We start from the raw sequence: 27,990 nt of genomic DNA on the forward strand, positions 1-27,990 counted from the left end.
GTCTGTCTGTCTGTCTGTCCGTCTGTCTGTCTGAGAGCAGATTAGATGAAGTGGGAGGTGAGACGATATTTCATAAAGTTCACAACAAGAGTCAGAACAAAACAGGAAGAGCACTGATGATTCATCCTTCCAAATTAAAAGCATGATGACAACGTTTCATTCAGTCCCCAATCAATGAATCAATTAATAACCATTGGCTCTAAATATATCTTACCTTTATCTTATTTATTTTTGTTGGATTCACTGTCGATAGTACAAATGTTTGGAAGCCCAAAATATTGACTTGGTATCTCAAAAATAATGACATGCTACACTAACTCATTGTTTTTGAAATACTAAGACCATATTATGAAAGAGCTTATCATTATTTATTTTTTTGACAGTGGCGGAAATGCGCTTCCATACATTTGTACTAACAAAAACAACAAATATTACATAGTTACCAGCGTCACTAATGTGAAGAGGTGCTCATATTTCCAAGTAGGATTAATAATCTCTTCAAAAAGCGAATAAAATGTAAAATATCAACACATGTACGTTCACTGCATCCTTAAGAAAATACATCTGAAAACAAACTGGATTTAATTCTGTAACGTTATGGCTCTGACGGGATTTATTTTGAAAGTCCGTGCCGGATGTTCATCCCGGTGTCGCGTGTAACTTGACACCGCGTCCACACTGCGGAGCCGCGGCCGAGAGAATGTGGCATTCACGGCGCGGAGGGAAAACCTGGAAGAGCGTCACCGGCGACGCGTCGTCCGAAGAACCGAAGTCCTAAAAAAACAACGTATTTTGTACGTGAATCCGGCGCTGTGGATTAAACTCGAATCTAACACGGTTTCGGACGCAAACACTTGGATTATTGATCCGGACTCTCCTGGATTACAAACACCAGGGAAAACTCTCCCGGAGTTCTTCCCGACAAACTGCCACAGTGGTCCGCGGAGATCCGGACTCCGGAAAAAGTTTCTGCCGTACTTGACCGACCGAGGTGAGGTGTTCAGGTTCCCCGGTAAACCCACGGGCTTCTTCTAACGGTTAACGTGGCTTCGGATAAAAACGCGTGCTTAGACGTCCGCTAGCTCCGCGGGGCAAAGGTCGACGGCGGCGGCGGCGGCGGCGGCGGAGCTCCCCGCGGTCCGCTGACACGCCAGAGTCCGGCCGCGATGTGCCCGTTTCACCGCTCCACCCAAACCCTCCACACATGCATGTTTACTCCGTTTAACCGTCGAACAAACACTTTTCTGTTTCTTTACAATGAAATCTGGGATTCGGCGCAGTTCGGCTCCCTCGCGACGGACTCTGATCCGGTGAGATTTCAGGTAACATTCGGACCCCCCCCCCCCCCCCACCACCCCATATCATTGTGTGAGAGGTTCACTGGTCCTTTCTAGTGCTTCAGGTGTTCCAGAGTCTCCTCGCGGACTCGAACCGGCAAACACGTAATATTTCTGTTTATTCGCAAAAGTCTAGAATCGGTGTTTTTGTGAACGGGGTCTGGTCCGGAACATGTCATCTAACTTTTATTTTGGTTGGTGTCGGATTCAGTGTAAACACGCGAACTGCTTCAGTATTTTCAAAATAATGGCGTCATCGTGCAACGAGTGTGTGATTTGTTCTTCACTGTCGCTCTGCACACACTCCGGGACTCGGGACTCGGGAGAGACCCTGCGGGGTCAAAGTGAGACCCGCGCTTTGTTCCTCTCGCCGTGAATGCAGCGAGAGTGGAAGCCGCCGGGGGTGGGGGGGGGGGTGATGGGTGTAAATGGGCCTGACAGCTCTGCTTACGCCCAGTGTTCCTCCGTGGCTGCCGGTTATGTAACGGATCCAGTTGTAACCAGGAAAAACAGACCAGTATCGCGATGTGGACTCTGTGATCTGGCTGCAAAACCCCTCTTTTCTGTTTATACAGCAACACTGTCTCTGAGGTCCTGGTCCTGCAGCAGCGATCAGGTTCTCGTGCAGAGACCAGGACTGTCAGCGGCCCACGTCTGTGATCTGCAGACCCCCCCCAGGGTCTAAGTGGTGGCAGGGTCGCTGGGCCGGAAGACTTTAAGTAGTCTCTGCACCCGGGATGAAGTCTGGATGCACGTACATCATCACAGAGCCCTGAGGGGAGGCAGCAGATCAGGACTAGGCAGCCCGCACAGAGACCAGGACCAGGACTCCACGTCAGCTGGTCCCACACACATCACTCACTCGCCTCTGCTGTTAAACTGTGAGATAAGTGAGTCTGTTGTCCCGGATCAGGGGAGACCCTCCACGAGGAGACCCTCTGTGAGGAGACCCTCCATGGGTCCCTGACGAGCTGCCAGGGTTTGTTTTGTTTCTGTGTGTGTGTGTGTGTGTGTGTGTGTTAAACCTGATTAGACTCAGTGAGGAATAAGACGGGATCAGGATCTGATAAGTGGATTCTGGACTGGATTTGGGGGTTTACGAGATGCTCCGGGACCCAGATCCCTGGTGCCTGTTGTTATTGGAAGTGATCTGAGACGTTGTCCACACAGCTGACTGCGTCTCACTTCCTGTTTTGTGATCCTTTCTTTCCAGTCCTGAACCACATCGCCTCTGAACCTGGAAACCCTGTCGAGGAGGAGAAGAAACGTCTGCTCAGGAAATTAGGAAATACTCTCCCAGAGACAGGATACGTCTGAAACCTGGTTCTGGTCCCTGGAGTGCAGAGAAAGGGAGTCCCACACCTGAGGCAGGTCTCCATGTCTCCGGAGGTCAGCATGAGGCTCTGAGGAGGATTTAATAAAGCCGGTTCAGACCCGAGGAGGATGGGGAAGGAGCAGGACCTGCTGCAGGCGGTGAAGACCGGAGACCTGCTGTCCACCCAGAAGCTGCTGTCCAAGCTCCGCGCCAACCGGAACAGTGAGTACCTCATGCTTTTATTGTGAAATGTTCTGCTGGTCTCAGGGGTCTCCTGTCTGGTATCCAGGGGTCCCCTGCTCTGGTGTCCAGGGGTCTCCTGGTCTGGTATCCAGGGGTCCCCTGGTCTGGTGTCCAGGGTCTCCTGGTCTGGTGTCAGGGGTCCCCTGGGCTGATGTCCAGGGGTCTCCTGGGCTGGTGTCAGGGGTCTCCTGGGCTGGTGTCCGGGGTCTCCTGGTCTGGTGTCAGGGGTCCCCTGGGCTGATGTCCAGGGGTCTCCTGGGCTGGTGTCAGGGGTCTCCTGGGCTGGTGTCCGGGGTCTCCTGGGCTGGTGTCAGGGGTCTCCTGGGCTGGTGTCCAGGGGTCTCCTGGCCTGTCCTGGTCTCGGGGTCTTCCTGGTGGAGACGGAGACGTTTAGCCATGCAGCTCTTACTTTTGGAGGTGTTGACGTTGTAGGCACTTCCTGTTTTCATAGGCAACGCTTTTCATTGGATGCTGCTAAAGTTGTCTCCTAGCAACTGATTTCACTTAAATAATAGTAAAGTCTTCACCGACTCAGATTTCCAAAAACCCGACTTCCTACCAAAGTAGTTAGTCGGAGCTGAAGGGACTAAGCCCCGCCCCTTCCTGTGTCCACCATGTCACCATTTTTAATTAATAAATATCTAGAGAGATTAATAAAGTTATGATGATGATGATCATGGTGATGATGATGGTGGAGATGATGATGAAGATGGTGATGGGGATGATGATGAAGATGATGATGATGATGGTGATGATAATGAAGATGGTGATGATGGTGATGATGATGAAGATGGTGATGATGATGGTGATGATGATGGCGATGGTGATGGAGATGGTGATGAAGATGATGATGGGGATGATGATGAAGATGGTGATGATGATGGCGATGGTGATGAAGATGGTGATGATGATGAAGATGGTGATGGAAATGGGGATGATGGGGATGATGATGGCGATGGTGATGGAGATGGTGATGAAGATGATGATGAGGATGATGATGAAGATGGTGATGATGATGGCGATGGTGATGAAGATGGTGATGGAGATGGGGATGATGGGGATGATGATGGTGATGGAGATGGTGATGAAGATGATGATGGTGATGGTGATGAAGATGGTGATGGTGATGAAGATGATGATGGTGATGATGATGGTGATGATGATGGAGATGGTGATGATGGGGATGATGATGAAGATGGTGATGATGGGGATGATGATGAAGATGGTGATGATGATGGGGATGATGATGAAGATGGTGATGATGATGGGGTGATGATGATGGCAATGGTGATGAAGATGATGATGGGGATGATGATGATGATGAAGATGGTGATGGAGATGAGGATGAAGATGGTGATGATGATGATGGTTATGGAGATGGTGATGATGGTTATGGAGATGGGGATGATGAAGGTGGTGGTGGTGATGATGATGTTGATGATGATGAAGATGATGTAATGAAAATATTATATTTGAGTCTAAATGGTTGATAGAAGTCACTGAGAGGAGTAAGACCTCTTCCTCCTCCTCTTCCTCCTCACTGTCGCCTCGCTGCCTGATATTGACTAAGAAGAGCGGCCCCCCCAGCGGCCCCCCAGCGGCCCCGGGGTCACCAGGAGGTCAGTCTTTATCAGGCAGATAACCGGTCCACTGGTGACCTCTGACCTCTGCGAGTGATGACAGGATGTGATGTAACGGTGTAGACGTGGACGTGGCCCCTCCTGGTCCCTCGGGGACTTCCTGCAAACGGTCACATGACCCCCAGCCATTGTCCTGCTGCTCAGCACGCCGTCCATCACCCAGAAGGAGCCGCTCCCCCATCCACCGTTACCATGGCAGCGGCGCTGCTAACTAGCTAACTAGCTCACTATCCAGGCGTCCGTCTCCAGAGCTGCGTCCTCTCTCTTCCTGTTTGGCTGTGACATCACTTAACAGCCCCACTGGTGTGTGGCGTCACCATGACAACCAACAACAACCATGTTGTTCTGTACGAGTCACATGACTTCTGAGAACAGTTCTATGTCTGTTCTACTTCTATATGATGCACTTTATGTTCAGGAAACCACACACACGGAGGGAAACGCATAATAACGTTCCGACATTTAACGTCTGTTTAAAATCACATCAGTCTAAAGGCCAGTAAAAGCGTCCGCCGTCTTCTCGACCAGAGTGCTTAATGGGTATTATTATTGACCCGGCGGAGTCTCCTTATTGGGCGTCGTAAACCCGTCGACCTTCTGTGTTTGGTGATGAGAGGCGGAGCTTAGCAGCGAGGAGCAGTGTTATATAACTCACCAAATACATCGCAGCAGTTTGAAATATAATGAAAGTCAAATAGAAAGTTTGTTTCTCATGGTCTTCATTTCTTTCAGCAGGAAACGTTGCATTTAAGGTCCGTTTGAAAGGGCGGGAATTGTGGCATCTTAACAACAAACTGTTGATAATAAATATCTAATATATTAGACCTCCTCCAGGAATCGTGGTGCCTTCAGGTTGTGCTCCGGCTGTTGTACGTCTCGGTTCTCCTGCTTTCCTGGAGTCACATGATCGTCTGGAACTGGAACACGTTGACAAGGAAAGACGTTTCCTTGACATCACGGTGCCGTGTTCTCCCCGCCGCCATCGCCCCCGCCGCCGCGCCACTTCCTGTCTGACGTTTCCTCACATCCAAGTGTTAAATCTGTGTGTTCAGCTGTCTAATTTTGTTGTGATTAATTAGTGCTGCGGGGACACAGAGGGGCCCCTCAGGACCCCCAGACGGTCTGGGGCCCAGACCTCCAGTCTGTGACAGGAAGTAGATGAAGAAGAGGAGGAGGAGGAGGAGGTCTCACTTTGATTTATTTCAAATCAATCAATAATTCACTTCCTGCCTCAGAGGAAGTTGAAGTGAGACGAAGGAAACGTCGTCGGCGCGGGACGACTACGCTTCATCTCTGAGACGTGACCCACTTCTTCACGTACATGTGTCTCCATGGCAACGGGCTACCTGCTGCACAGCGGTTGGGAACCGGAGCGCCGGATCTTTTTTTCTCTGCACGGCAAAAAAATACTCTGATTACCTTTAATATGAAGAAACAATATAAATGTTCTAGAAGGAAATAGCGGCGTGATGCGGAACTCCACAGGCCCGCTGGCTCCTCCCACTCCTTCTTCACCTGATGAACACCGTCCTCCCTCCACGCCACCGTCCTCCCTCCCTCCACGCCATCGTCCTCCCTCCCTCCACGCCATCGTCCTCCCTCCCTCCACGCCACCGTCCTCCCTCCCTCCACGCCATCGTCCTCCCTCCCTCCACGCCATCGTCCTCCCTCCACGCCACTATCCTCCCTCCACGCCATCGTCCTCCCTCCACGCCACTATCCTCCCTCCACGCCATCGTCCTCCCTCCCTCCCTCCACGCCACAATCCTCCCTCCCTCCACGCCATCGTCCTCCCTCCACGCCACTATCCTCCCTCCACGCCATCGTCCTCCCTCCCTCCACGCCACCGTCCTCCCTCCCTCCACGCCATCGTCCTCCCTCCCTCCACGCCACCGTCCTCCCTCCCTCCACGCCACCGTCCTCCCTCCCTCCACGCCATCGTCCTCCCTCCACGCCACTATCCTCCCTCCACGCCATCGTCCTCCCTCCCTCCACGCCACAATCCTCCCTCCCTCCACGCCACAATCCTCCCTCCCTCCACGCCATCATCCTACCTCCCTCCCTCCACGCCACTATCCTCCCTCCACGCCACCGTCCTCCCTCCCTCCACGCCACTATCCTCCCTCCACGCCACCGTCCTCCCTCCCTCCACGCCACCGTTCTCCCTCCACGCCACCGTTCTCCCTCCACGCCACCGTCCTCCCTCCCTCAACGCCATCGTCCTCCCTCCCTCCACGCCATCGTCCTCCCTCCCTCCCTCCCTCCACGCCACCATTCTACCTCCCTCCCTCCACGCCACCATCCTCCCTCCACGCCACCGTTCTCCCTCCACGCCACCGTCCTCCCTCCCTCAACGCGATCGTCCTCCCTCCCTCAACGCCATCGTCCTCCCTCCCTCCACGCCACCGTCCTCCCTCCCTCCACGCCACCATCCTACCTCCCTCCCTCCACGCCACCGTCCTCCCTCCCTCCACGCCACTATCCTCCCTCCACGCCACCATCCTCCCTCCCTCCACGCCACCGTCCTCCCTCCCTCCACGCCACCATCCTCCCTCCCTCCACGCCACCGTCCTCCCTCCCTCCACGCCACAATCCTCCCTCCCTCCACGCCATCATCCTACCTCCCTCCCTCCACGCCACTATCCTCCCTCCACGCCACCATCCTCCCTCCCTCCACGCCACCGTCCTCCCTCCCTCCACGCCATCGTCCTCCCTCCCTCCACGCCACCGTCCTCCCTCCCTCAACGCCATCGTCCTCCCTCCCTCCCTCCACGCCACTATCCTCCCTCCACGCCACCGTCCTCCCTCTCTCCACGCCACCGTCCTCCCTCCCTCAACGCCATCGTCCTCCCTCCCTCCCTCCACGCCACCGTCCTCCCTCCCTCAACGCCATCGTCCTCCCTCCCTCCCTCCCTCCACGCCACTATCCTCCCTCCACGCCATCGTCCTCCCTCCCTCCCTCCCTCCACGCCACCGTCCTCCCTCCCTCCACGCCACCATCCTCCCTCCACGCCACCGTTCTCCCTCCACGCCACCGTCCTCCCTCCCTCAACGCCATCGTCCTCCCTCCCTCAACGCCATCGTCCTCCCTCCCTCCCTCCACGCCACTATCCTCCCTCCACGCCACTATCCTCCCTCCACGCCACCGTCCTCCCTCCCTCCCATGAATGTGTCTTCCTCTCATCTGATTGGACGTCTTCATGTAAACATGTTAAACCACTCGCTGTCATAGAAGCTCTGCAAAGAAAAGCAGACATAGAGGAATCTGGTTCGAGGCTCCGTCCTGTGTGAAGTGTGTGTGTGTGTGTGGTTGAGTGTGTATTGTGTAGTATCCTGTGTAGTATTGTGTGTAGTACTTTGTGTATATTGGCTGCAGCAGAGTAACATGGCTGCCGGTGTTTCTCTTTATGCGCTGCGTTATGTAACCAAAGTTCTGCACTCGTCCTTTTATCTGCTGGGACGTCACATGACCCGCCGCTGACTTCTCCTGAAGGACATTGAATGCATCGCTCTATGGACTGTAAACACCTGCGACGGCGTCTCCGCGGTTAAAGACCTGGACTCGTGTCCACTGTCGTCTCAGCGTCTTCAACGTCCTCAACGTTACAGACGGACATATTATTAATAAAATAATAACAACAATAATAATAATATAGAAGATTTATCGTGTGTATAAATCAGATAAACTGATGGATTTAGAAGTTGGACATGTTTAGTTACATGAACCAGCCACTGGAAATCCTTGAAAACTCTTGAATTTTAGTGTGGTGTTTCCAAGGTTTGAAAAGTGCTTGGATTTAGAACAAAGTGTTTGAAATGTGTGTTGTATGTGATGACATCTATGATAGAACAGAGAAAAGAAGATCTCCATATTTGAGGGACTGAAAACAGCATTTTCTGACATTTCTTTATGAAAAATGACTTTTGATGATGAACAGATGATGAAAATAGTTGGTGATTATATTTCTGTGGATCTGTTAGTGGAATTAGTTTTCCTTTCATTTGTGGTCCTTCTGTAAAAAGCTGTCTCCAAACATCATGTTGGTTGTTTAGAGGACAATAACATCTCATTTAATGTGATGAACAAGTGACAGAATAAGTAGACTGAATACTGACCATTGGATTGGTACAAATATGGAGTTTACCACAGCTGGAAGGGGCTGGAAAAGCATGGAAATGCACCTGGAAATGCTTGGAAAGTGCTCAATGTGACCTTGGAGAAGGTGGAGGAGCCCTGATAACGTGTTGGTTTGATTCTTTAAACTGAGAAGAAACAAGTGAAGCTGAGTTTCTGCTGAGTCACTGTTTTGTCCTCCGTCTAAATGACCTGTGAGCTTCCATGAAGAGAAACGAAGCTGAATGTTTCTCTTAAATTCACTGTAGAAAAAAAACATATTTTCTGCATGTTTCCCCGACAGCGGTAAACAACCCCCCGACGTAGAAGCGGTATCTCTTCTACCCAGAATGCTCAGCTGCGGCGGCGGTGGCGTCCGTCTCGTATCTGGACCGCGGAGCATGACAGGAATTCTCAGAGCTCTAATTTGGGTCAGAACTGTGGCGAGGAGCTAAAAGCAGAGTTTATTTCCAGGCGGAGGACTCGGGAGGACTCGGACGACCGGAGCTGGTCCCCTTCCAGCCGGTTTGGGTCTCACAGCTGTGCTGCTCCCAGTTCCACTGGGTTTGTGTGCCTGGAAGCTGCCGGCGTCTCCGTGCCAGCCATTGTCCCCGTCTGAATGGAGGCGTGATGTCATGGTGTTGGTATGTGGACCCCAGCGCCGCCTCGGATCCCCCTTTCTGGGTCTGGAATCTGACTCCAGACCGTTTCCTCCAGAGTTCAGAGAGAGAGAGAGAGGGAGAGAGAGAGGACACAGTTCAGTCAGACACTGGAACATTGGGAACACTGAAACATTGGGAACACTGGGAACACTGAAACATTGGGAACACTGGAACATTGGGAACATTGGGAACACTGGGAACACTGAAACATTGGGAACACTGGAACATTGGGGGCACTGGGAACACTGGGAACATTGGGAACACTGGGACGCTGGGAACACTGGGAACGCTGGAACACTGGGGCGCTGGGAACACGGGGAACATTGGGAACACGGGAACATTGGGAACACTGGGGCGCTGGGAACACTGGAACATTGGGAACGCTGGGAACACAGGAACACTGGAACACTGGGAACATTGGGAACACGGGAACAGTGGGGACGCTGGGAACACTGGAACGCTGGGGACACTGGGACGCTGGGAACACTGGGAACACTGGAACGCTGGAACACTGGGGCGCTGGGAACACGGGAACACTGGGAACATTGGGAACACGGGAACATTGGGAACACTGGGAACACAGGAACGCTGGGAACACAGGAACACTGGGACGCTGGGAACACTGGAACACTGGGAACGCTGGGAACACAGGAACGCTGGGAACACTGGAACATTGGGAACACTGGGACGCTGGGGACACTGGAACTAGCTAGCCACACAGCTTCCACTCCCATGATGCACCAGGGCTGTCAGGGCGAGGGTGTTCCCGGTGAAACGTGTGAGTTTTTAGACACTCTAAAGCAGAAAGCTGTAACAGTACACAGAAAAGGAAGGCAGTTAATGGGCCGGCTTATCTCCCTCCAGGCGGGGGGGGGGGGTCTGAGAGGAAAAGTCCATTATGAGCAGAGGAACAGGGTGTGGAGCTGAACTCACTTCCTCCGTAACAATAAGGGAGGCGAGCTGGGAGCAAACATGTTCCTGTGATCCTTCACAGTCCACATCAGACCAGTCCACATCAGACCAGTCCATATCAGACCTGCACACTTTCATTATGTTACGCTGTGTGACGGGGGGGGGGGGGCTCGTATCCCCTCCAAGACTCCAAAACTTCAAACAGACCCAGAATCTCTACAAGAGTCCACCAGTCTGACCAGTATATGTATCCATGTATATGCGCATATATATATGTGTATATATATATATATATATATATATACATATATACATATATACACTCAACAAAAATATAAACGCAACACTTTTGTTTTTGCTCCCATTTTTCATGAGATGGACTTAAAGATCTAAAATTCATTCCAGATACACAATATTACCATTTCTCTCAAACATTGTTCACAAATCAGTCTAAATGTGTGATAGTGAGCACTTCTGCTTTGCTGAGATAATCCATCCCCCCTCACAGGTGTGCCACATCAAGATGCTGATCTGACATCATGATTAGTGCACAGGTGTGCCTTAGACTGTCCACAATAAAAGGCCACCCTGAAATGTGCATTTTTTTGCTTTATTGGGGGTCTGGGGACTCAGAACCAGTCAGTATCTGGTGTGACCACCATTTGCCTCATGCAGTGCAACACATCTTCTTCGCATAGAGTTTATCAGATTGTCAATTGTGGCCTGTGGAATGTTGGTCCACTCCTCTTCAATGGCTGTGCGAAGTTGCTGGATATTAGTGGGAACTGGTACACGCTGTCGTATACGCCGGTCAAGCACATCCCAAACATGCTCAATGGTAGACATGTCCGGTGAGTATGCTGGCCATGCAAGAACTGGGACATTTTCAGCTTCCAAGAATTGTGTACAGATCCTTGCAACATGGGGCCGTGCATTATCTTGCTGAAACATGAGGTGATGTTCATGGATGTATGGCACAACAATGGGCCTCAGGATCTCATCACGGTATCTCTGTGCATTCAAAATGCCATCAATAAAATGCACCTGTGTTCTTCGTCCATAACAGATGCCTGCCCATACCATAACCCCACCACCACCATGGGCCACTCGATCCACAACATTGACATCAGCAAAGCGCTCACCCACACGACGCCACACACGCTGTCTGCCATCTGCCCTGAACAATGTAAACCGAGATTCATCCGTGAAGAGAACACCTCTCCAACGTGCCAGACGCCATCGAATGTGAGCATTTGCCCACTCAAGTCTGTTACGGCGACGAGCTGGAGTCAGGTTAAGACCCCGATGAGGACGACGAGCATGCAGTTGAGCTTCCCTGAGACGGTTTCTGACAGTTTGTGCAGAAATTGTTTGGTTATGCAAACCAATTGTTTCAGCAGCTGTCTGAGTGGCTGGTCTCAGACGATCTTGGAGGTGAACCTGCTGGATGTGGAGGTCCTGGGCTGGTGTGGTTACACGTGGTCTGCGATTGTGAGGCCGGTTGGATGTACTGCCATATTCTCTGAAACGCCTTTGGAGACGGCTTATGGTGGAGAAATGAACATTCAATGCACGAGCAACAGATCTGGTTGACATTCCTGCTGTCAGCATGCCAATTGCACGCTCCCTCAATGCTTGTGGCATCTGTGGCATTTTGCTGTGAGACAAAACTGCACATTTCAGAGTGGCCTTTTATTGTGGGCAGTATAAGGTACACCTGTGCACTAATCATGATGTCAGATCAGCATCTTGATGTGGCACACCTGTGAGGTGGGATGGATTATCTCAGCAAAGCAGAAGTGCTCACTATCACACATTTAGACAGATTTGTGAACAATGTTTGAGAGAAATGGTAATATTGTGTATCTGGAATGAATTTTAGATCTTTAAGTCCATCTCATGAAAAATGGGAGCAAAAACAAAAGTGTTGCGTTTATATTTTTGTTGAGTGTATATTACATATATATACTGTATATATATGTATATATATATATATGTATATATATATGTGTATGTATATATATAGATATATATATATACACACACACACAAATATATACGATAACGAGTGTAAGAGGCGGGACAGGAAGTGAGAGACTTTGAAGAGAAGTTTCATGTCTCTGTTTGTTCACTTTGTGTCTGAGTTTTAATTTTCCTGCTGATTTATTCCCATTAATTATAAAATCCAGGTCATTATCAAAGCGGCGCTCCGACCCCCCAGAGGGGCCGCCTGCTGGTCTCCCCCCCCCCCCAAATAACGCTGCAATACTTCAAAGCAGTTTCTGCTGCTGCAGGCAGAGATGAATCCACTACATTTCGACGTCTAAAAGACTGATCTCGGGTCTGCTGGTCTGGGATCTGGTTCCCATCCTCCAGCTGCAGCGCGGCCTGACCTTTGACCTGCCGTGACCCCCGACAGTAAACACAGCAGCAGCTTCAATCGCCGTGTTTACAGACAGCAGGTCTGTGAGAGAAGTCGGGCCGAGGCGTCGCTGTGACATCACACGAGTCAGCGAAACTGCGGCACACACACACACACACACACACACATACACACACACACACATACACACACACACACACACACACACACACACACACACTTCCAGAGTGATAATTATCTCTGATGTTCATCCAGAGAAAAAACTTCCCTGAGAATCCTCTGATACAGACAGAGCTGATCCCAGAGCAGCTTTATACTGTGGTGGCGGGTCTGGATCCTGTGTGAGGGAGTCTGGGTCCTGTGTCAGGGAGTCTGGATCCTGTGTGAGGGGGTCTTGGTCCTGTGTGAGGGGGTCTGGATCCTGTGTGAGGGGGTCTGGGTCCTGTCTGACGGGGTCTTGGTCCTGTGTGAGGGGGTCTTTGTCCTGTGTGAGGGGGTCTGGGTCCTGTATGAGGGGGGTCTGGATCCTGTGTGACGGGGGTCTGGATCCTGTGTGAGGGGGTCTTGGTCCTGTGTGAGGGGGTCTGGATCCTGTGGGACGGGGTCTGTGTCCTGTGTGAGGGGGTCTGGATCCTGTGTGAGGGGGTCTGGGTCCTGTGTGAGGGGGGTCTTGGTCCTGTGTGACGGGGTCTGGATCCTGTGTGAGGGGGTCTGGGTCCTGTGTGAGGGGGTCTGGGTCCTGTGTGAGGGGGTCTTGGAGGACTTGCTGGTCCCAGACCTGGTCACTGATCCTGTGTTGTTGTGTCTTCCAGAGTTGCTGGGCTCCACCAAGAAGCTGAACGTCAACTACCAGGACTCCGACGGGTGAGTGACCTTTACTGCTGAGTCAGTCTGGAGACCCTATGACTGTCCATCTAGCGCCACCATCAGGTCACAAGTATTTATTATTTTTACCTTCATACGTAAAGAAAACGTCCCGGCTGAGCTCTGAGTCAACACCGTCGCCATGACGATGGCTGAAAGAGACGGCGGCGTGCTGAGAGTCCCGAGATGTCGTCAAGTGTCGGCCTCCTTTGTTCAGAGGAGGGGGGGTCGAAGGTCAGGGAGCAGAGGGCCCCGACAAAGAGCTGGGATGACTTAATGCAGCGCTGACACCTGATGCATTGTGGGAAGGTGTTCCCGGAGGTCATGAAATATGAGCTAGCTTCACTACTGGGAATAATTATTATAATTATAATAATACAATAATAATAATCATAGTATTAATAATGAAGATGGCAGAGTTAAATACTAAATGCCCAGCGGTTTAGGGCAAATCCATTTTTTGTCTCTTCCTGTCTCTCTCTCTCTCTCTCTCTCTCTCTGTCTGTCTGTCTCTGTCTGGTTCTGGTGCTCAGATGGTACGTTGTAGTCAGTCCACGGTTGGTCCACCATAGTCCTCGTTAGTCCACATTAGTCCATGTTAGTCCTGTTTCTGACCCGGCAGGTTCTCGGCGCTGCACCACGCTGCCCTCACCGGAACCACAGAGCTGCTGTCGGCCCTGCTGGAGGCCGGGGCCACGGTGGACGTCAAGGACAGCAACGGTGAGGCGCACACACACACACACACACACACACACACACAATCATCATCAAGGAAGATATATACGTGTTTCGTCTGATTCGGAGGAAGCGATCTGTTCTAATATTCATAATAATGTATAAACTGTATAGTATAGTATATTTAAAATTACTAGTACTGAAATGTACTTATAATAATAATAATATAAATATAATCCTAGAATAAATAATAATATTGGTATTAAAACCTGAACCCGAACGCCTCACCGTGTCCAGACCAACAGACCCTGAATGTCGATTCATGTTTCTGACGACGCGTTCAGGGACCGTCGGGAGCACAGTGCGCTCCTTTCGGTGAACCCTCAGCGTGGAGTCAGGAGACCAGAATGAAGTCTGGCACGCCGGTCGTGAAAGACGGCGAGCTGTGATTGGCCGACGGCTGACATGTAATCTGTACTGTAACTTCTGACTGACGGGGACGGAGACCTCCGGGAGCTTCTAGAACAACAGTCGCTTTATTGAAACGCTTCACTGAGAGCAGATTTAATTTCCTGTCCGCTGGCCAGTCACATGGGTCACATGACCTGTGTGTGTGTGTGTGTGTGTGTGTGTCAGCAGATTAACAGCTGATATGTGCTACGTTCGCTGCAGCTCGTTTTATATCTGAAGGTCCTTAAACCTGCATTCTCTCTGCTGGCCACCAGGGGGCGACTCCTCTCTGGTTGTATAGAAGTCTATGAGAAAATGGTCCTACTTCTCTCTGCTGGCCACCAGGGGGCGACTCCTCTCTGGTTGTATAGAAGTCTATGAGAAAATGGTCCTACTTCTCTCTGCTGGCCACCAGGGGGCGACTCCTCTCTGGTTGTATAGAAGTCTATGAGAAAATGGTCCTACTTCTCTATTGATGTTTTATCTCAGTAAACATTGTAAACATGAGTTTCTGGTCTCAATCTCTAGTTTCAAGTCTTCTTCAATCCAGCATGATGTTCATTTAGTACATTATGGTCCATTTAGAGTCCACCAGACCAGAAAGCAGGGGATGCTTTAGGGGGCGGGGCTTACCTGCTGATTGACAGGTCCATTTAGAGTCAGACAGACCATGGACTGATGGTGAATAATTATACAATAATATAACATGTATAAATGAACACATGTGCTGAGCTGTGTGTGTGTGTGTGTGTGTGTGTGTGTGTGTGTGTGTGTGTGTGTGTGTGTGTGTGTGTGTGTGTGTGTGTGTGTGTGTGTGTGTGTATTGGATGCTGGCAGGAATGCGTCCGCTGCACTACGCCGCCTGGCAGGGGAAGTCCGAGTCCGTCCTGATGCTGCTTCGCTCCGCAGCTTCAGTCAACGGCATCTCTCTGGACGGACACATCCCCCTGCACCTGGCCGCCCAGTACGGACACTATCAAGTGGTGCGTTCACTGTCACGGTAACACCTGTTACCTCACCTGTCCTCTCACCTGTTACCTCACACCTGTTACCTCACCTGTCCTCTCACCTGTTACCTCACACCTGTTACCTCTCACCTGTTACCTCACCTGTTACCTCTCACCTGTCCTCTCACCTGTTACCTCACCTGTCCTCTCACCTGTTACCTCACACCTGTTACCTCACCTGTCCTCTCACCTGTTACCTCTCACCTGTTACCTCACACCTGTTACCTCACCTGTTACCTCTCACCTGTTACCTCTCACCTGTTACCTCACCTGTCCTCTCTCCTGTTACCTCACCTGTCCTCTCACCTGTCCTCTCACCTGTTCCCTCACCTGTCCTCTCACCTGTTACCTCTCACCTGTTACCTCTCACCTGTCCTCTCTCCTGTTACCTCACCTGTCCTCTCACCTGTCCTCTCACCTGTTCCCTCACCTGTCCTCTCACCTGTTACCTCTCACCTGTTACCTCTCACCTGTCCTCTCACCTGTTCCCTCACCTGTCCTCTCACCTGTTACCTCTCACCTGTTACCTCTCACCTGTCCTCTCTCCTGTTACCTCACCTGTTACCTCTCACCTGTCCTCTCACCTGTTACCTCACACCTGTTACCTCACCTGTCCTCTCACCTGTTACCTCACCTGTGCTCTCACTTGTTGTTTGTTTTCAGTCTGAGATGTTGCTGCAGCATCAGTCCAACCCCTGTCTGGTCAACAAGGCCAAGAAGACTCCTCTGGACCTTGCCTGTGAGTTCGGAAGAGTCCAGGTGAGCAAGTTTGTTTATGTTGTTTATGTTATGTGTAGAGACTGACATTCTCTCTGCTGGCCACCAGGGGGCGATTCCTCTCTGGTTGTATAGAAGTCTATGAGAAAATGGTCCTACTTCTCTCTGCTGGCCACCAGGGGGCGACTCCTCTCTGGTTGTATAGAAGTCTATGAGAAAATGGTCCTACTTCTCTCTGCTGGCCACCAGGGGGCGACTCCTCTCTGGTTGTATAGAAGTCTATGAGAAAATGGTCCTACTTCTCTCTTGATGTATTATCTCAGTAAACATTGTAAACATGAGTTTATGGTCTCAATCTCTAGTTTCAAGTCTTCTTCAAGCCAGCATGATGTTCATTTAGTACATTATGGTCCATTTAGAGTCCACCAGACCAGAAAGCAGGGGATGCTTTAGGGGGTGGGGCTTACCTGCTGATTGACAGGTCACTACCACGCTACCAATGCTAGTTTGCTACTAAGATGACTCACTTAGCTGTAAAGTTGACCTTGAATCATGAAGCTAACTTTGTTAGCAGCTTCACACCAGAATCCACATGGATCCAGATCCAGTAAGGGTGCTGCTCTGTTGCTTGTGTTCATCAGATCCACCCGTCGCTCCTCCACAGTCCAAATATGGTCACTTCCTTCTATTGGTTGGAGAAAATCCTCCCTTGTGGGGACCCTGGTTTCTTGTGGGGACCCTGGATTCTTGTGGGGACCCTGGTTTCAGGTCCAGGCTTTGACCTGGGTGGGTGTTGAGAGTGAGTCTATGCGCTGAGTGAAGTGTGTTGGACGTGTTGACTGACGGCTCAACAACAACACACAGTTCCAGCTGGACAAACACACACAGGTTGACGCCGTTGTCATGACAACCTTTCTATCTCCGTAGGCACACATGGCCGTTCTCTTTGTCTCTCTCAGGCCCAACATGTGGATTCAGTGAGCTTGTCGGGTTGTCGTGTCTTCCGTTCCCATGACAACCAGACAAACACTCCCGATGTTTCAAATCCTCAACTTTGTCTTCCAAACATCTGGACTCCCTGGTGGGGGTTCTGAGGTGTCTCTGCTTGTCCCCGTTTGTGTGTCTGCAGGTCCCTGGCTGCCCTCCCCCCCGGTCCTCATGGTCTGGTCTGGTCTCATCGTGTCCCCCTTGTCCCCCCTCCAGGTGGCCCAGCTGCTGCTCAGCAGCAACATGGTAGTGGCGCTGTTGGACGGCGAGAGGAAGGAACAGACGGACTCGGCCTTCACCACGCCGCTGCACCTCGCCGCCCGCAACGGGCACAAGGACATCATCGGGTAACGAGACCTTTATTCAGATGGGGTGCTGGAAATCCTTGAAAACACTTGCATTTCAGTGTTTTCAAGGTTTGAAAAGTGCTTGGATTTAGAATAAAGTGCTTGAAATGTGTGTTCTATGTGATGAGGATTGGATTGATACAAATATGTTGTTTACCACTACAGCTGGAAGGTGCTGGAAAAGCATAGAAATGCACCTGGAAATGCTTGAAAAGTGCTTGAATGTGACTTTGGAAAAGGTGGAGGAACCCTGTTTACAGCTCGGTTACAGGACAGGTTCAGGACCCAGGTTCAGGACCCAGGTGGATCATGCTGGTCTCTGTTGTGTTCCAGACTCCTGCTGGCGGCCGGCATCGACATCAACAAGACCACCAAGTCGGGAACGGCTCTACACGAGGCGTCTCTGTACGGGAAGACGGATGTGGTCCGCCTGCTGCTGGACGTGAGTTCACCTGAGAGTACTGAGTGATGTCATCATCAGTTACCTGTCGGACCAGAGAGCCCACCTATGTAGACCACATAAACCAAAGATGGTGGTCTTAGTCAGGTCTATCATTGGTTTAGATTGACTAACCAGTGTAGCATGAAACCACAGCACAGACCTGCTGGACCTGGTCTACGCTGCTACGCTGCTACGCTGCTGGACTTAGCTGTTTGAACTTCATGATGGCTGTTAGCTAGTTTATCACAGTTGAAGGATGCGGTTCAGACTCATGGTTTCCTGCTGGATGTAATGATACGTATGACATCACCACGGCGTCCTCCTGTCCTTGTCCTGCAGGCCGGCGTGGACGTCAACATCAGGAACACCTACAACCAGACGGCGCTGGACATCGTCAACCAGTTCACCACGTCCCACGCCAGCAGGGACATCAAGCAGCTGCTCCGAGGTCCACTCTGCTTCTGTCTGTCTGTCTGTCTGACTGTCTGTCTGAGTGTCTGTCTGTCTGACTGCAGTTCTCTATAATGTTTTGGTTACGTAACGTTCAACTCTTATCTGCGCCTTCAAAGAGCAGACTGCTCTGTGTGTGTGTGTGTGTGTGTGTGTGTGTGTGTGTGTGTGTGTGTGTGTGTGTGTGTGTGTGTGTGTGTGTGTGTGTGTGTGTTGCTCTGTAATCCTGCAGTCTTTTGAAGTTCCTGTGGGAACCCAGTGAGGGAGTAATGAGCAGTGTGTGTTTCATGGAGACTTTCTCTCCTCACAGTCAACACACTGGCCTCTTATTTTGAAAACCAGCACTACTTCCTGTTGTTTTCCTCATCATCATGGATAGTTTTCATCATCGACTTCAAACAATTATAATGTACTTTTAAAATCCTAAATAATGTAGAAGAAGAATATGTGATTATTATATTTTGTTTTTGGCAAAAAATAAAATTAGTGAAATAATAGTAGGAATGGATATAAATATATTATTATTAATAATAATAAGCAGAAGAAGAAGGTTGGGGGATTTGCTGAAGGTTTAACAGTTCTGGTTCTGGTTCTGGTCTGGATCCTGACCCCCACCTGGATGTTATTTCCTGACAGATGCGACGGGGGTCCTGCAGGTCCGAGCTCTGAAGGACTACTGGAACCTCCACGATCCCACAGCCCTCAACATCCGGGCCGGAGACGTCATCATGGTGAGAAACCGCCCGTTACCATGGAAACACTGGACACGCCTTAAAGAGAGACAGGGGGAGAGTTAGTACACAAACATGGGTTCATCCAGAAACACATTAAAACAAGATATACATAGTGATCCATGGTGATCCACAGTGACCCTCAGTGATCCACAGTGACCGGCTCAGTGTCGCCCCCTGCAGGTGTTGGAGCAGCACATGGACGGACGCTGGAAGGGACACATCCACGACAGCCAGCGAGGGACGGACCGGGTCGGCTTCTTCCCCCCGTCCATCGTGGAGGTGATCAGCAGACGGACCGGTGAGTCCAAGGAGACCAGGTCTAGACTGGATCCCGCATCAGTGTTGGTGTATATGATGTTTTTAAGTTAGAAACTAATCCGCCTGCTTTCAGAATCATCCCCCTCCCTCCCTCTGACTCCCTCCATCCTCCCCTCCTCCTCTCCTCCCCCCTCCTGCCTCCATCCATACCACATAATGACTGACCTCCATCTCTAACCATCAGCTTGATAACCCCCCGCCCCTCCCTGTCTCGCCCTGTAGGGGGCACCCTGTCCCGGCACGCCTCTCTGCCCACCCAGCGCCAGCAGCAGCTGTCCAGAGCCCCCCTCTCCTCCAGCCTCAGCTCCGCCCCCCAGACCGACGACTCCTACACCTTGTACGCCCCCCCCACCCACGTGGTGCTGCCGCTGGCCAACGGCCTCAACGCAGGTACAGACCCCCCCGGAGGAGGAGGGTCCTCTCCCTGCATGTCTGCCTCCTCCTCCTCATCATCATCATCCTATGCCTTGATATGACTGAGACCTGATCCAGGTTCTTAATCAGGGATCTGGTCTTCTAACAATAACATGATGTTAACAGGAAGTGTCATCACTAATGTGCATGAAGAGCTTCTTTCCCCTCCAGAGTCCTGAATCAAAGACCCGGTAGAAGCCTCTTCTATCTCTATCTCTGCCCCCCCCCCCCCCCCCCCAGTCAGTCCCCATGACAGAACGCAGTCCATCAGAGTCTTTGTGTCTGATAGGTTTGTCTCCGAGCCGCCTGTCTCAGTCTGGGTGTCCCTTCGAGGACATCTGGGTCCTCAGGGACTCCTGTCATGGTAAGAGTCCCCCGAATGACGGCTTCTCCTCCCCGGCTGTTCTGAAGCTGCCTCGCTGCCCCGCTCACCGCTCTGCATCCGGACCCGACACACCGAGACTGGGACCACGTCCACAAAACGGGACCACGTCCACAAAACGAGACCACGTCCACAAAACGAGACCACGTCCACAAAACGGGATCACGTCCACAAAACTGGACCATGTCCACAAAACGGGATGCCTCATGACGCTTCGCATTATCCAGACCGACTGTAGTCGTCCCGACTGTAGTGGACCCAACTCTAGTCAACTGTTGTCGACTATAGCCGATTGTTGTCGACTCGACTCTAGCCGTCTGAAGCCAACCCGACCCAAGCCGACTGTAGTCGACCCGACTGCAGCCAACTGTAGTCCGTAGTCGACTTAAGCCGACTGTAGTAGACTGCAGCCGACCCGACTGTGGTCTGTAGTTGACTGAAGCCGACTTTAGCCAAACCGAATGTAGCCGACTGTGGTTGAGCGGACTGTAGTCAACTGTACTTGACTGTACTTGACTGTAGTCGACTCTAGCCGGCTGTAGTCGACTGAAGCCAGCTGTAGCCGACCCAAGCCGACTGTAGTCGACCCGACTGCAGCCAACTGTAGTCCGTAGTCGACTTAAGCCGACTGTAGTAGACTGCAGCCGACCCGACTGTAGTCTGTAGTTGACTGAAGCCGACTGTAGCTGACTGAAGCCGACTGTAGCTGGCTGTAGCTGACTGTAGTCGACTGTAGTAGACTGTAGTCAACCTGACTGTAGCCGAATGTAGCTGACTGAAGCCGACTGTAGCCGGCTGTAATCGACCCGACTGTAGCCCACTGTAGGCTGTAGTCGACTGTAGTTGACTGTAGCCGACTAGTCAACTCCATTCGACTCTAGCTGACTGAAGCCGACTGTAGCTGACTGTAGTCGACTGTAGTAGACTGTACCTAACTGTAGTCAACCTGACTGTAGCCGAATGTAGCTGACTGTATTCCATTGCAGCCGACTGAAGCGGACTGAGGCCTCTGCCGGTCTTCTCGGCGTGTCGGGTCCAACCTCTGTATCAATCACTGCTTCAGGCTGAACTTCAGAGCGTCTGGCTGTCAGTAATCCCTGTTGTTGTCCTCACTGGTGCCACAGGGGGGCGCCACTGGTTCATTGGATCATTACAGGCTGAGAGCTCAGTGAGGATCCTCAGATGGAATTTAGAATCACAAATACTCTATTGATCTTTGGGGGCATTTGGACGTTGCAGTTGCTCTTAAATATAATATATATATATATTATAATATATATATATTTATATCTAAACATAAACATGTAAATTAAGGATTATGTACATAAATATGAATGTAGTGTTTGCTGTGTTCTCTTGTAGTATCTGATGTTGTGTTTAGTATTTCTGCTGATGACCTCATGGCTGAGTCCTCCTGCTCTCCAGCAGCTTTTACACCAGAAACCTGCATCCTCCAGCCTCATGCCGGCCCTCTCTGCCGCCGTGATGCTCCGCCCCCCCCCCCCCCCTCTGGACGCCGTGACATCATCTCTGTCCTTGCTTGTCTTGCAGCCGGAGACAGGAACAGCGTGGGCAGCACCGGCAGCGTCGGCAGCACCCGAAGCGCCGGCAGCGGCCAGAGCACCGAGAGCAACGGCGCGCCCAACGGGCTCCAGCACAACGCTGGTCACCACGACAACGCAGGTCACCACGACAACGCCGGTCACCACGACAACGCCGGTCACCACGACAACGCCGGTCACTACGACAACTCCAACAAGGTACAATCACACCGATGCACCAGCTGATCCATCGTGTGCACAAAGTTTCCAAACTTTATTTACACATGTGACTTCTTAAAAGTGCTGATTCATGACATGAATTCTGTTTTATCATGACGGTGCAGAATGACTGTTTTGAAGCTGTTCCTCGTCTCGTTTTCCTGAATCTTGTCTAGAAGTCAGACTGCATTTAAGTGCATTGTGTGTGTGTGTGTGTGTGTGTGTGTGTGTGTGTGTGTGTGTGTGTGTGTGTGTGTGTGTGTGTGTGTGTGTGTGTGTGTGTGTGTGTGTGTGTGTGCGTGTGTGTGCGTGTGTGCGTGTGTGTGCGTGTGTGTGCGTGTGTGTGTGTGTGCGTGCAGCCGGCGCCCCCTGCTGGTGATGCTGGACACACAGACTGCAGCAGACAGCCTGATCATCCAGCAGGTACGAAGAACTCAATGTTTCTGTTTGATTTATTAATTTTCATTCATCATTTTTTATTTGTTCTATGATGTAATAAAAATGTGATTCTTGACTAAACTGTGTTATTTTAAGAGTTTCAATATTTTTCAGGATGATAGTCTTTATTGATTATTGATCAAGTCTTTATTTCTTTGAGGATTTTTTTTTTACTATTAAATATGAATTAGTTTCCATTATATGGGAGCTGGACGTTGTTCAGCCTCTGAGCTCTTGCGTTGGATTATTGAGCATCAGGATACGTTGTGAAGTTCCCCTGCTGGGTTCTGGTTCTGGTCTGCAGGTGGGACCACTCGGAGACAGACTGTGACGGTGCAGAGACCAGCAGAGCAGAGTTTCTCCCAGCAGTTCCTCCGTCCTCAGCAGCTGCTGGAGGGGAAGGTGAGCAGACTCTTTATGAGACCCATGTGGTCTTCACCATGTGATCTTCACCATGTGGTCTTCACCATGTGGTCTTCCCCCCGGTGGTCTCTCTGCAGGATGCCGAGGCCATCTACCAGTGGCTGAGTGACTTCCAGCTGGAGCAGTATACTGGGAACTTCATCTCCGCTGGTTACGACGTCCCGACCATCAGCAGGATGACGCCCGAGGTGAACCAGCACCCTGTTTCTAACCTGGACCCGGGTTGTGTTTGTGGACCCGGGTTGTGTTTGTGGACCTGGTTTGTGTTTATCTGACGTCTCTGGTCTGCAGGATCTGACAGCCATCGGGGTCACCAAACCAGGCCACCGCAAGAAGATCTCCATGGAGATCAACAACCTGAGCATCCCCGAGTGGCTGCCGGAGTACATCCCAGTAAGACCCCAACCGCTGACCATGACCATGTGATCCCAGTAGATCACTGACCTTGTGACCCCCGTTGATCTGAGTGATCTGTTCCTCCACAGTCGGACCTCGGCGAGTGGCTCAGTGCCATCGGACTCCCTCAGTACCACAAGAAGCTCTCTGAGAACGGCTACGACTCCATCAGCATCGTCAGAGACCTGACCTGGGAGGACCTGCAGGAGATCGGCATCATCCAGCTGGGTGAGGACTCGTTGCATTCTGGTCCCGGCGGGTCTAGGTCCCGGGGTTGTTAACGTTGTGACTGTCCCCCCAGGTCACCAGAAGAAGCTGATGCTGGCGGTGAAGAAGCTGTGCGACATCCAGAGGGCCGTCCTTCAAGCCGAGGCGGGCCACGGCACGCTGCGTCGCCGGGGCCCCGGGGCCCTGCACCTGGTCGCCATCGAGCCGCCGGACTCGTCGGGCGAGTGCTCGTCCCCCCACACCCCCAAGATGCTGAGCTTCCAGGACAGCGAGCTGAGCGCCGAGCTGCAGACCGCCATGAGCCGCCACTATGGTGGCTGCGAGGACGGCCTCGCCTTCAAGACCGCCACAGGGATCTCCCGGAGCCAGGAGAGCATCGACACCCGGTCCAGAGGCTCTGGGCGCTCCCAGGAGCCCCCCACGGCGTCCGTCACCCCCCACAGCTGGTCCCAGGAGAGCCTGGAAGGCAGCCCTGCCCGGGAGAGGAACCTCCCAGAGGGCTGGGACCAGAGACCGCTACCCAAGCAGGTCCCTCTGGGCACCGCGACCGTGTTTAAGTACCCCGCCATCCCGGCCAAGCCCAGACTGTCGGGGTCTCGGGGCCCCTCCCCTCACGGGTCCCCGGCACTGAAGGGTTTCAGCTACCTGCATTCTCGTTGTGGATCCACAGACTTCGGCTCCAGGCCCGAGAATCACAGCATGACCCTGATGCCGCCCAAGAAGCGCACCCAGACCCGCTACGCGCTGTCGGACGGTGAGCCGGACGACGACGACGAGGAGCCGGCGTACCGGTCTGGGAACCTGGCGTCCTACGCCACCTTGACCCGCAAACCGGGCCGCAGCCAGCTGGCCCGCCTGCAGGCGAGTCCGGAGAAGAACGGTGGCGTGGGACGAAGTCAGTCCTTTGCAGTGCGCGCCCGGAAAAAAGGTCCGCCTCCCCCGCCCCCCAAGAGACTGAGCTCGGTGAGCAGCATCACCAGCGGCGAGCTGAGCGACAGCAGCAGCACCTCGTCGGCGGCGGGGGGGGCGGGGCCAGACAGCCCGCCGAGCGTGAGGAGCATCGCAGCCTCTCTGGAGGGCAGGACGGAGGGGAGGATCCCCCCAGGACCCAGACCGGAACCCGGCCAGCAGGAGCCCCCACTTCCCACCTCCATCAACTCGGCAGGGCCGGAGCCCCGGGAGGCCGCCGCGGTGAGGAGGAGGGTGCAGAGCGAGTGTCTCCCCACCAAGACCAGCAGCAGCACGGATCCGGATCGAGGGGTGAAGTCCGACTCTGAGGAGGACGAGTCCAAGGGTCGTGGCCTGGAGGGCTCCTCGTCCCCTCAGAACAGCTCCAGTGAGTGCATCCCCTTCGCCGAGGAGGGCAACTTGACTATCAAACAGAGGCCCAAGGCTCCGGGGCCCCCCAGGGCCGAGGCGGTCCTGGAGCCCCCAGAGAGACCGGCGGCCAAGAACCTGGATGTGCCCGAGTTTAACCTGAAGGAGTCGGACACGGTGAAGCGGCGGCACAAACCCAAAGACAAGGAGCCGGGAGGAGGGTCCCCCAGCAGGGAGGGGGCCGGGTCAGAGTCCGGCACTAGCAGGCCTGCATCCGGGATCCAGGATGAGGTCAGCCTGAGGATTAGTGAGACCTGTCTGGAGAGGCCGGGCAGTCCGGCAACAGGGTCCCCCATCAAACCTCCGCTCTCCCCTAAACCCGCCGTGGCCCCGAAACCAGTCCGCCACAGTCTGCTGGCAGCACAAGGTAAGATGCTCCGTAGATCACATTAGACCACATCCAGGAACCCAGACCAGTAATATCAGTTTGTTGGTCCTGACTTGTTGTCTCTCCAGCAGCTGGTCTCTCCTCCCCCTCAGTGACCGTCACGGTGGTTCAGAGTCTGGCCTTCACCTCCCCATCCTCTCCCAGTTACGGGCCCCGGGCTCCGGCTCCAGTACCAGCTCCAGTACTGGCTCCGGCTCCTGCACCAGCTCCGGCTCCAGTACCGGCTCCAGCTCTGCCTCTGGCCCCTCAGGCCCCTCAGAGTCCCTCTATGACAGCAGCAAGGACTCAGGTATGTGCGGTGGGTCCAGGTCTCGTCCCCGAGTCGTCCCGCGGGACTGAGGTGGTCCAGCAGAGACTGGATCAGACCAGCACGTCACTGGAAGCGGCTTTGAAGGCCGTCGAGAGAAAACTGAACCTGGAGGAAAACACAGACGGGTAAGTCTGTGTTTACCCCCACTAGGGGGCAGCAGCAGGCTGGTGTCAGGTGTAATGACTCAGTGTCCTCTAGGGGGCAGCAGCAGGCTTCCATGGTGTCAGGAGTAATGACTCAGCGTCCTCTAGGGGGCAGCAGCAGGCTGGTGTCAGGTGTAATGACTCAGCGTCCTCTAGGGGGCAGCAGCAGGCTTCCAGGGTGTCAGGTGTAATGACTCAGTGTCCTCTAGGGGGCAGCAGCAGGCTTCCATGGTGTCAGGAGTAATGACTCAGCGTCCTCTAGGGGGCAGCAGCAGGCTGGAGTCAGGTGTAATGACTCAGCGTCCTCTAGGGGGCAGCAGCAGGTTGGTGTCAGGTGTAATGACTCAGTGTCCTCTAGGGGGCAGCAGCAAGCTTCCATGGTGTGATATTAAAGGGGAGAGTCATCACGTTCATGTGGAGGTCCAGTCAAGTGTTGATAGTAGATCAAGTCGGTTGAAAGTCCTGTATTCAGGTCTCTAGCAAGACCCACGTGGTTCACCACAGCTGGAGGAACTAGAATAAAGTATTTATCTGTGATTTAATATCAATAACCAGATGAAAAGGATGCTGATATAACTCCATCATGATGGGGATCAGTAAAAAGTGCTGAGTCATGCTTTGTTAGGTCCGTCTGCAAGACCACAAGATAACTTCTGTTAAAACGCTGGTTTTCTGAATGGAGTCTGGTTGATGGACGTTCTAACCGTCGGTCCCGTTCTCGTCTCCAGCGGCTCAAACACGGTGAAGTCTGCCGGGACGATTCTGGACGACATCGGCAACATGTTCGACGACCTCGCCGACCAGCTGGACGCCATGTTGGACTGAGGAGCAGGAGGGAGGGGCGGAGCAGCACTTAACCTCCTCTGAGTCTCTCAGCCAATCAGAGCGGGGAACCTTCTCATCCCAGCACAGATCATTGAGATTATTGTTCAACACTAATATTGTTACGTGAAGTTTTGTCTTTGTGACGTGATGGAGAGCCGAAGTACATCTACTCCAGTACTAGTACTTTAGTACTTCTACTCATCTCAGAGGAAAATGTTGTACTTTTACTGTAGTACATTTGTAATTAGTTACCTTACAGATTATTAAAACATTATGACGTGTTATTACACATTAATTATAATACAATAATATCATATATACTACTATATATATGTACTTGTACTGTTGTGCTTTTATTAAAGTAAATATTTATATATAACATAGTATTTTTACAAACATGCAGACATACAAAATATAATGAAATTATAATTAATGAAATGTGAAAAGTATCCCCCCCACACACACACACACACACACACACACACATTCCTCTTCATGTCGTGTCTCTCGGCTCTCCATCAGACGTGTCCTATCGTTTCACCTTTGACCTTTTGTGGTTTTTAAGACATTTTTTTTACGTGCGACTCGTCGGCGACACACAAACTATTTTTTGATATTCATTTTTAGCCAAACTAGTATTTAAATTAGAGTTCTCTGAATATGTATATTGTACACTAGAAGTATTTACAGGAGAGATATTCAAACCAAAGTCTTTGTACAGAAACCCTCCGTGTCCAAACGTTCCTTTAAAACAAGCTGAGTCATGGTAACGATGTTTGGGTGTCAGCGAGCGGATGGCGAGCGTTTGTGTGAACCGATCGGATGTTTGATCTCTCGAGTCTCAGGAAACGAAGCCGTCGGCTCCTCCCACATTCACACCACGCCAGACGACATCATCGTGATGTCACTCACCAGGAGTCGTGATGTCAGAGCCCGACTCACCTGTAACAATGATGTCAGAGCCTGATTCACCTGTAACGTCAGTAATGTCAGAGTGAGAACCAGTGTTTTCATACCAAAACATGAAGGACTCGGATCTCTGCAGTAAAAACTAGGTGCATCATAATGGAGCCAGAGAGTGAGTTTGTGAGTGAGTGAGTGAGTGAGTGAGTTTGTGAGTGAGTTTGTGAGTGAGTGAGTGAGTGAGTGAGTTTGTGAGTGAGTGAGTGAGTGAGTGAGTTTGTGAGTGAGTGAGTGAGTGAGTGAGTGAGTGTGCGTGTGTGTGTGTTATTTTGGTATTTCCTGTTGTCTCGTCGTTCTCTTCGTCTGTATTATTTGTTTAACCAATAAATATCTACGATGCTCGTGA

The 27,990-nt window shown here is 51.9% G+C and overlaps 1 protein-coding gene across 6 annotated transcripts; it reads left to right on the top strand.

Moving 5' to 3' along the window:
• Positions 1-697: 697 nt before the first annotated feature.
• On the top strand, positions 698-27,990 carry LOC311031499 (CASK interacting protein 2). Of its 6 annotated transcripts, none has more exons than XM_084037804.1 (22): positions 698-991; positions 2,551-2,874; positions 13,419-13,470; positions 14,093-14,190; positions 15,433-15,578; positions 16,266-16,361; positions 17,523-17,653; positions 17,987-18,095; positions 18,435-18,543; positions 19,182-19,276; positions 19,460-19,577; positions 19,820-19,987; positions 20,301-20,375; positions 21,945-22,153; positions 22,513-22,576; positions 22,896-22,993; positions 23,092-23,202; positions 23,306-23,407; positions 23,500-23,638; positions 23,712-25,382; positions 25,472-25,838; positions 26,585-27,990. In XM_084037804.1, the coding sequence occupies exons 2-22, from the start codon at positions 2,781-2,783 to the stop codon at positions 26,679-26,681; spliced, it is 4,149 nt and encodes a 1,382-aa protein (XP_083893930.1). In that variant the 5' UTR covers positions 698-991; positions 2,551-2,780; the 3' UTR covers positions 26,682-27,990. The 6 variants fall into 6 exon arrangements, with proteins under 6 accessions (XP_083893930.1, XP_083893931.1, XP_083893932.1 ...); XM_084037805.1 differs by having other exon boundaries at positions 25,475-25,838; XM_084037806.1 differs by lacking the exon at positions 20,301-20,375.

This window comes from Eutrigla gurnardus (genome assembly GCF_963514095.1).
Source record: "Eutrigla gurnardus genome assembly, chromosome: 20".
NCBI classification, from domain to species: Eukaryota; Metazoa; Chordata; class Actinopteri; order Perciformes; family Triglidae; genus Eutrigla; species Eutrigla gurnardus.